Source organism: Nicotiana attenuata, unplaced genomic scaffold, assembly GCF_001879085.1.
Source record: "Nicotiana attenuata strain UT unplaced genomic scaffold, NIATTr2, whole genome shotgun sequence".
NCBI classification, from domain to species: Eukaryota; Viridiplantae; Streptophyta; class Magnoliopsida; order Solanales; family Solanaceae; genus Nicotiana; species Nicotiana attenuata.
The window spans coordinates 125,896-135,793 of record NW_017672765.1 but is presented as its reverse complement, the minus strand read 5'-3'; the positions used below and the strand labels follow the sequence as shown (position 1 = coordinate 135,793).

At 36.1% G+C, this 9,898-nt stretch overlaps 2 protein-coding genes across 2 annotated transcripts in view; one reads left to right on the top strand and one right to left on the bottom strand.

Moving 5' to 3' along the window:
* Positions 1 to 1,841: 1,841 nt before the first annotated feature.
* LOC109214427 (ferrochelatase-2, chloroplastic) lies at positions 1,842 to 8,508 on the top strand. Its single transcript, XM_019378342.1, has 9 exons — positions 1,842 to 2,162; positions 2,751 to 3,084; positions 3,201 to 3,344; positions 3,460 to 3,561; positions 6,014 to 6,117; positions 6,261 to 6,387; positions 6,535 to 6,687; positions 7,254 to 7,354; positions 7,876 to 8,508. The coding sequence occupies exons 1-9, from the start codon at positions 2,077 to 2,079 to the stop codon at positions 8,180 to 8,182; spliced, it is 1,458 nt and encodes a 485-aa protein (XP_019233887.1). The 5' UTR covers positions 1,842 to 2,076; the 3' UTR covers positions 8,183 to 8,508.
* A 548-nt stretch (positions 8,509 to 9,056) lies between these two features.
* The window catches only part of LOC109214429, a 6,020-nt gene continuing 5,178 nt past the window's right edge, over positions 9,057 to 9,898 (bottom strand). The window contains exon 3 of the mRNA XM_019378345.1: positions 9,057 to 9,658. Coding sequence (XP_019233890.1) covers positions 9,472 to 9,658 — 187 coding nt within the window. The 3' untranslated portion in view covers positions 9,057 to 9,471. The remainder of the gene's footprint in view (positions 9,659 to 9,898) is intronic.

Below are 9,898 nucleotides of genomic sequence, written 5' to 3'. Positions count from 1 at the left end.
TTTCCGGCCGGTGATATTGCTTGTTATTCTATGTCCCTGGTCCGCTCATTGTTTTGGTTTTGGACGAGGAAATTGGCGGCCAATGGTTGACGGGGAGGCAGAAGCAGAGGAAAAGAAGGCATAGAGGGTGGTGGTTGACTGCATAAGAGGAAGAGAAGGAGAAGTAAAAATAATATTTTATAAAAATAAATAATGACGTAGTTTCATTTAGCTGAGGTGGATCTGATATGTCCTCCATATCAACTCGAGTGAGTAACACGCAGTGTCAGAAGTGTTTAAAACATATGTTTTGATCGAGTTAAAGTGTTTGGTTGAAACTTCATAAAGCAAGAGGACCGGGATGTCAAACCCAAACAAGTAGAAGTGCCTATTAGACTATTCTGCCATTAAAATATGTGTTTTACTTAAAAAATTGTTTAATACAATCGAAATTATTTTAGCCATTATAGTCATTTTAATCCATGTATTATGCATCCCATATTCTTAGTCTAACTTTTTATCCCATTTAACGTAATATGAAGATGTCATTTATGTTGCAACAAAAATTACAATCACTTAAGGGTGTTTGATAGGAGAGATTAGAGAAAATAATGCAAACATTAACTTTGTGCATTACTAATTTTTCATTTGGTATATTTTTTCAACTTATGTATAATTAATACTTGTATTAATTATATATCCTATTTGGTATTATTCTGTGTATAACTAATACATAGGAAACCATGGTATTAGCAATGCAATGGTTTTTAATACTTGCATAAACATGGTTAAAGATATAATTGCCCCTCAAATCCCTCAAAACCTAAATACTTTCCACCATATTTTATATATTTTTATACTATGATATTTTAATTAATATTTTTCCTTTAGCATTCTACTATAATCAAAATAATATCATATTTACTATATTTGATTTTGAATTCGTTCAAAGTATAAACTGATTTTTTTTACTTGTTAAAAATTTACCCATTTTTTAATGATTTTGAATTCGTTCAAAATATAAACTGATTTTTTTTATTTGTTAAAAATTTACCCATTTTTTAATAATTGGTATTTGGTATTATATATCAATTAACTTTTCTTCCATTTTAAAGGAACAACTGGAACATTATGTTTTTGAGAAATTTTTATCTTATGATGCTTGTAATACTCTAGCAAGCCTAGGTAATCTAAGTGTCCTTAGAGACACCAACTATGCGTACAATGTACTAAACCCTACTTAATTACTAATATATATATATATATATATATCAATCTTCCATTTTAACTTAAATATTTCAATTAGTTTTCTCATTTAATTTTGCCCTGTAAAAAAAAGTTGGCTCTAGAGAGAGCAGGAGGGTAATAAAACTGTTGCAATAAAAATAGTATGGAGCGTTAAAGAATGTGGAGGATATTTTTGTAAACGATTAAATTTTTAGAAACTATGCAATGCTTTAATACATCAAACCAAACAGTGGATAAGAAATAATCTCAGCATAGCTAATACTAGCATAATTAATTCCAACATTACTAATAACGTCATTACTAATACACCATATTCAACACTATTCTTATACTTCCTACCAAATGACCCTTAGTGTATTGTAACACTAAATTTTATGTAAGTAATAAAATAGTAACCAAATAATACATTGCTAATGCTAATTTTTATACAAGTTATTAATTAAATATCCCATAAAGTGATTAAAAAAAAAAAAAAAGTGATAGGTGGGTTTGGCGCGGGTTTCGCTAGAAGTTTCAATCTATTGGGTCCCCTTTGCCCAACTACTAGTTGAGGAAGAAGAAGAAAAGTGTATGCATTAGTGTTAGGTGTACTTGCTTCTTTCTGCCATTAGCGCCTCCAATTATGAAACACGTCTTCATTATTCCCTTTCCCTTTGACTCTTCTCTTTATTTAATTCATAAATACACGCAACCCCTTTTTTCTCCATCCAATAATTTCCAATAAACCCTATATTTCTCATAACCTTTCTCTATATTTTATTAGCAACCCCCTTTTTAATATTACCATTTGACCCAAATCTTCATAAAAGAAAAATCTATTCTCTTTTTTTCCCCTTTAGAATTTTGATCATGGAAGCAGGGACGATCTCTCGGCTTCTTCAGCCAATGAAGTTTCAAAGTTCAAATCTTTCCAATTTCAGCTCCAACTCTTCGATGTAAGCTTTTTATGGGTCATTCCTTTTTTTTTTTTTTTTTGGTTCTCGGAAATTCATTTCGTTTTTATATGGTTTTATGTGAGTCGGTGTCTAAATTTTGATACCTAGAAGCTGATCATTGTCGATTCCATGGGTTTGATCCCGTGATTTATTAGCAAGATTATCTAATCAATTGTCTATCAACTGTTTGATAACTCAGAATCCTGCTGAAAGATGTTCTTTTTTTCTTTTTTGCTGCTGGGATTGATTTTCTGATGATTTGAGTTTTCGTAGCAGATTGAGGTCGCGTAGTACTGTTTCACAGATATATGAAGAAATTGTTGGTTTTACACTAATCTGAATATAAGTTAGACATGTTAAGTAAATACTTGTTTTACCAAAATTTGGATTTTACTCTTAATCATATGCAACTTGGTAGGGATAATTTAATAAAGGGAGTGTATAAAGTACAAAGTCATAGAACTTTAATTGGAGAAAAGAACCACTTTCTGTTTGAGATAGCATTTTCATTCTCAAAACTAATGTTTTGCCTATAAGAAGTAATGTGAGTCCCTCTGTAACTCATATCGCGAGTCTCTGTCTTGGCAGGTTCTGCCCTCAGACAAGGTTAATGCCTGCTTGCCATGTCTCACATGGTGGACGAGAAACGAATCCTACCGAGCAGGAATTATCTCTGGTTTTATCTTCAGAAAATAAGAAGAGCAGTGTATTTGGTGGATTGTCTTTACATCGTCCAGTGCACAAGAGAGATCCAGTCGGCAAAACGTTTTGCTCTGTCGCCCCGTATACATATCCCGGGAGCATTGCTGATTCTCCTTCACAGACAACTGAAGAAAAGATTGGGGTGCTACTTTTGAATCTTGGAGGACCAGACACGCTTCACGATGTTCAGCCTTTCTTGTTCAACTTATTTGCTGACCCTGTATGCTAGCAATCAGTCTAATTCCCTTGTCTCTTCTAAGCTGAAGATGTTGAACAGCTAAGTTAGATTTGTTTGTGGTTATGCCTAATGGTATCATTGTTTTTTTTGGTGGGCAGGATATTATACGTCTCCCTAGATTATTCCGATTTCTCCAGCGCCCATTAGCTCAGCTCATTTCTGTTCTCCGAGCCCCGAAGAGTAAGGAAGGGTACGCTGCAATTGGAGGCGGTTCCCCTTTACGAAAGATAACAGATGAGCAGGTAAAGAAAACCCTCAGTTTTATTTTTGGTACTATATGATAAAAAGCTCTTTTTTTTCCATATATGGTGGAGTCGTTTTCAACATGTTATAACCCTCTTAAGCTCACTATTACAGGCTAGCGCGCTAAAAATGGCACTAGAAACAAAGGAAGTTCCTGCAAATGTCTATGTTGCAATGCGATACTGGCACCCATTCACCGAGGAAGCTGTTCACCAGGTAGGTCTAAAATGCCTTCTTTTTTCCTTTAGCAGTTACATCTGTTTATTTCTTGATCACCTCTTTTACCTTGTCTGTGTCTTCTCTCATGTGTTTAGATTTATATCTAGCCAAGTTGAGCTGATAATGGCTTGCATTTGTTCTTTTTCCTCGTTTTCATGTCAATATGCATGTATTCTAGTTGTTCTTTAAAAAAATCCCCTTCATATTTCAAATAAGTCCAACTTGTGTTAAGAGTATGTATAGGGGCAGAACTTCAAGAGAACCACCTAGATATCAAAACTGAAAAAATGTAAGCCATCTTAGTATTAAGAACACAGATTTCCCACAGGGCTTTGGTCTAGTGGTAAGAGCGCAACATGTGATGTGGGTTAGGCGCACGACACGGGTTTGAACCCTATGACAATCAAAAGCTCGGTATTTAAGTGGAGAAGGGTAGAGGGGTGAGTCTATTATCATCTTAGTTTCGAACTGTCGAGTGCCTACATAACTACAACTTCAATTTTGGATATACTAATGATGGAAATGGTTTTGGTATTAGACTAGTCAGAAAGGGGAGGGCTAGCTGTCTAGACTGCATTTCGGGAGTTTGAAAACCATCCAAATACAACCAATCTACAATCCCGTCCTCGGAATTGAGCTTCTGAAGGGGTGCTTGCTGGAGCAACTCAACAAGATGTGGGTTCAATTCCCGCTATGCGCCTATGCCTCAACCTAGTAGGTGTTTCATGTCTGTGCCAATGGGCCAGCTAAACTTTGTAAATGATTTTTTCCTATCTAGAGAGAGGGAGCTTCAATTTCTTAAGAAGAGTCGAGACAGCTCAAGTATGGTTCTGGAGCCGAGGCCATGCACTCCATTTGTCCTCGGGAATTTCTCAGTTATTGAAAAAGTAAGAATAAAGATTCACTAATAATAGAGGAAATAATTCTGATTGATAGAACAAAAATTTGTAGGATCTTAAGATCATGACTTTTTGTCCTATGAGTCCTTATCAAAAAAATGTCTTTTTGCCCTATGAGCTATGTTGCACGGAGTCTCCAAAATGCTGCCACACCCATATCGGATCCTCCAAAAATGCACTACTTTTGAAGAATCTGGCACGCATCCAACAATATTTTCGGGGAGTCCGAGCAACATAGCCTGTGATCTTCTCTTCAATGTTTTTGTTTAGATTTATGATAGAAGTGGTCCTTATTTTTCTGGAACCTGCAGCTCATCTGCTGCAAATTCGCTTTTAATTTACGGTATAATGAATGTAAACAACGGTATACCTTTTGGCCCATCCTTTTCCATTTATGTTTATGCATACCTGTATGGCTGTATTACATGTTTTTACAAGTGCTGTATGTTCTGAGCTCCTGTCGTATTTAGACATTTGACTTTATATCTTTAGAATAAATTTTCACTAATTTCAACTTTTCCTATAGTTATGCAAGTGTAGATATGTAATGTTTCTTTTTTCTTCTTCTAGTCTTATAAAGTTCTTATAATTTTACACTTAGACCTGGGATCCTAAAGCAATCCTAACCAGGATTTGATCCTAGAAGAAAAAAACTTCTTCTTTAATGAGTATTTTTTGAAGAATTTTTTGTTGGGAAAAGTGGCAAATTAAAAATATAATAGATGACATTTCTAGTGAATGGATGTCTATTGAATTTGATTTTTGGTAGCTCACCACCCTCTCCTTCACTTTACACCCAAAGGGGAAATAATAAAAATAAGAAAGAAGGAGAGAACACCTCTCTCGATCTCCAACCCTTACAGAGTTTTAGTGCAGGTAAATAGCAGAAGACTTCTGCACTATATGCTTTTGCATCGTCCTCATTATAATGAATATTCATTTTATAGGGGTACCTAAAGTAAATCAGTTGGACTCCTATCTTGTCGAGGAATGAGGACTATGATGATTACAAATTTTTCTAGTATTAACTCGGATGCTTTCACAATATTTTCTTAGCAATAAAGACAGATCTTCATATGCATACCAGTATGGAATCTACACTTTTAAGCTGTGTAGATAGGACCAGGGTGGGGGTAACCAACTGTTGGACATTGGATGTCTGTGTAGTGAATGGATGTCTGTTTGTATAGCAAAGCCTTATTGATAATGCAGTGTTTCCCTTGGTGATCTGTAATATACACTCTCAGCTTTATCTAGTAAATACATATTTATAATACATGTTAGATGTTGATAATTCTGAAAATCTCCAGCTGTTAATTTGAGATCCTATGTTTTTTGTCCTTTCATTTAAAAATCTCATGTGCTGAATGTCCTAGATGGTACATGCTTTATACATATATCCAATCCCAGCAGCATCGTCCACTTTCGAAAGAAGCATCTGATTGAACTGCTGGGATTGAATGGGCCCCAGAATCACTCATCTCCTGCGAATACTAAAATTATGTAAATCTTCTCTTTGATCTGAATTTGTGTTCCCTGTTGTGCGGCAGATAAAAAGAGATGGGATTACGAAGCTCGTAGTGCTGCCTTTGTATCCTCAATATTCTATCTCTACAACTGGTTCGAGCGTTCGTGCCCTACAGAATATGTTCAAGTAATTCTTTCTTTTCAATTTGGTAACTGCATGTGTGGAATGTCATATTCTTTCTTAATAATGTTACATATATATTGTTCCTGATTCTAAATAATATATGAACTCCTTTATCGAAATAATGTATGAACTTTGCTTCCTCTCAGGGATGACTCTTATCTATCTAGACTGCCAGTTGCTATCATTGAATCCTGGTACCAACGACAAGGCTACATCAAGTCCATGGCAGACTTGATTGAGAAGGAGTTGCATAATTTCTCTAACCCTGAGGAGGTAGATTATCTTGTTATTCTTTAGTTGTATGGACTCAGTTCCTGTCCGTCATGTTTATACTTGTAATTGATGAACTCCTTTTTACTGTTATTGAAACTGGGTGTAGCTACTGTGGCAACATAATGACAAGTTTCTGGATGATTTTAGGTGATGATTTTCTTTAGCGCCCATGGAGTGCCAGTTAGTTATGTTGAAGATGCTGGTGACCCATATCGAGATCAGATGGAGGAGTGCATTTCCTTGATAATGAATGAGCTGAAAGCTAGAGGAACTGACAATGATCATACCTTGGCTTATCAGGTTTGTCATTGGATCATGTTTTCTGCGTTACACAGTTCTTGACATTCTATAATGCCATCTGCATTGAGCTCTCCCTTATGGTGGCCATTGCGTAAAGTTATTATAGATAATAGATTAGAAATAAATGTAGATTACAGACTGTAATCAATCTACATCCAGTTGTGCTTATACTGATCAGTTCATGGCAAAGTTGGAAATAGTCCATGTTTTCCTCTTTAGCCTTTTCTGTAAAATTGGGGGGGTTTCCCCTTGGCTTTGGGGGGTGGGGGGGTAGGGGGTTGTGGACAGTAGGCTGGTGGATTTTGAGAAAAATATTGATACCTCTCCCATGATTTTGGTCGGTCCAAAAAGGATGGCATTTTCCTAAAATTGCATCCCCCCCCCCCCCCCCCACATCAATTCTGATATTATTTCCAATTTGATATGACAGTTTCAACGATGTCCATTATAACATATTATTCCTATACATGTAAAAGTTAACCAGGTCCATTACAATGTGATGGAGGGATTTTTCTTCCTGTTTGGTGTTGAATTTAATCTAATATCATTTTTTTTGGGCATTCCAGAGCCGAGTTGGACCTGTACAGTGGTTGAAACCATACACTGATGAAGTTCTTGTTGAGCTTGGCAAGAAAGGTGTAAAGTCTCTGTTAGCTGTTCCAGTAAGGTATACATCCTAGAACCACCTGAATTTTCTGTTCTCAGTTTCGTGCAGCTCTTTTAATGTGGTGGGATCAAACTCAGTTTTAAGAATTTATTGGGCAATATTTTGTTAGGTTCACATCCCAGTATCAGACTTAAATAAAGCTATTTCCTTACATTTGTTCATTCATCAAATCTTTGTTGGAAAGTTGGATATTTTAGGTCCTATAACTTATGAATTTCCGAGCACAGGATCTGCATGCAACTATGCCAAGCCAACCTTTGGCTTGAGTTACGTTATAGTTGGAACTTGAGAAGTGTCAAAATTTTGAAAATGTTTTAATGATCCTTTGGAGGAAAATGAGAGAGTTAAGCACTTAAATTATCACCCCCCTTGAAAGTATTAAGGGCTTGATTGTTGAAATGACAGTTAAATACTTCTTGTGTCTCTGTAGACTTTCTTAGTACTTGCACAAAGATATTTTTTCTCTTGGTTTTCTTATTGATCTCATATTAATTAATGTATGCTTGCTGTTGGAATTTCAGCTTTGTGAGTGAGCACATAGAGACTCTTGAAGAGATTGATATGGAATACAAAGAATTAGCACTTGAGTCAGGAATTGAAAATTGGGGTCGCGTTCCTGCTCTAAATTGCACCTCATCCTTCATAACTGATCTGGCAGATGCAGTTATTGAAGCATTGCCTTCGGCTATGGCAATGTCAACGTCCACTAGTACAGAGGAAGACGATCCAATGCAATATTTTATAAAAATGCTTTTCGGATCACTATTAGCATTCGTTTTTCTGTTCTCACCAAAGATGGTATCGGCTTTTAGGAAGAACATCCTTTAGGGAAGAAAAAAGCTCCTTTTGAGCAAGGCTGGAGGATTAGTACAGAGAGTAAGAAGGCGATATTTCATATTCGTGTTGCCACCTGAAAGTTTCTTAATTTTGTGAGCAGTTTACAAGTTTTGTTCTAACTAAATATATTAGATATTACTTTTGTTAGGATGGATACAGCAGTTTCGAAGTGCTAGTATTCTGTTTGGACTCGGTACTTGTACATAGAACATGAACACATCAGAAATACAATAATCTTTGTGGCCTTGGGTTTCGACCCATTAGAAGTTGTCTTGTATATTTCCAAACCTATGAACTTCCTTTTTTTTTTTGTTGTTTTAGAAGAATTAAAAGCTGTAGACTTTCTTCTATTATACAGTAATATTTTTCGGTTAAGCATTTATAAGGAAACCGGCAAGGACAAATTAATTAGCATGGTTGCAAGCCATGGAAGCAGCTGAAAAAAAAAACAAGGTAAGCTTAATGTGGTCTAGCTTTCCTCGGACCTATAAATGTGCATAGCGGAAGCTTAGTGCAACTTTAATAAAGCATCTCTATAATCAGTGAATGAGGTGGCGATTGTTAATGTGAATATGATCCTTAAGATCAACTTTCTTGCCAGCTTATGCTCTTAAATTGAAACTGTGATAAACCAAAGCAGGCCTAAAATAGTTATCCACTACCTAGCAACTACTATCCAATTGGAGTTAAAGGGCATATGATCCAAGATGCTCTTAAACTATGCAAAAAATCTTAATTAGGTCCTCTCCAAGTCAAAACTCACGAACAAAGTCTTGAACTCACTCTGTCCCAGACTTTATACGTACTTTATTTAAGGACAATCAAAACCTCAAATTGCCAGAGAGATCGCAAGAGTTGAACCAGATTTGCAAGTTTGTCATCTGTCAAACCAAACAATTTGGTAACATCACTCTCAAGATACAATCTCTAGTTCAGCAAGAAACTTTTCTTTTCAATTAAACAGCTTTAACTTTAAGACAGTGTTAAGCCGCACAGGAATTATTTTGATTCCAGAGGAATATAAACATATAGCAAGCAACAATTATCGCGCAGTGACATGCTTGATGCCGCCTTATTGAAGCACATATATTACTCCTAACTCAGCCTTTGAAATCTTTAGCAGAAGGCTCATCCTCTGCGTACATTGTACCTGCTAAACATGAAACTTGAAAATCTGTATCTCGTTGATACGTGTTATCCGCTCAAAGTAGAGATTGGCAATGACCTTTTATCAACAGTGACATAAGTCATTCCTTTTGAAACGTAATACTTGGAGACATTCAGATATAATAACCAGTAATTGTGAACCCTCGTCCTATGATCTCCCCAGCACAAAACCAAGCAAAACATTCAAGGCCAAAAAGAGCAGCAATGCCAGCATCCTCGATTTTCAGCTCCTGTCTGTGCTTCCACAAGTGCTTGACATCATCAAGTTCCTTCCAGAATGCTTGATAACGGCCAGGAATACTGTCCCAAGAAGCAGACAGATCATTAGTACAAGATGAATTTGAAGGAATAAACTGAACTGGTTTTCTATCAGGTGACACAAAGAAGCTCAAGTTTTAACCTTTCCGCTCTGACATCATCCAACAACATGCCTATAATATAGAGAGAAGCACAAAAGTCTTTGCAACGATTAACTATGGCAAACTGGAAGCGGAATTACTCTTTTCTCCCAGCAAACCAACAAAAGCTAGCAGCCCCCCC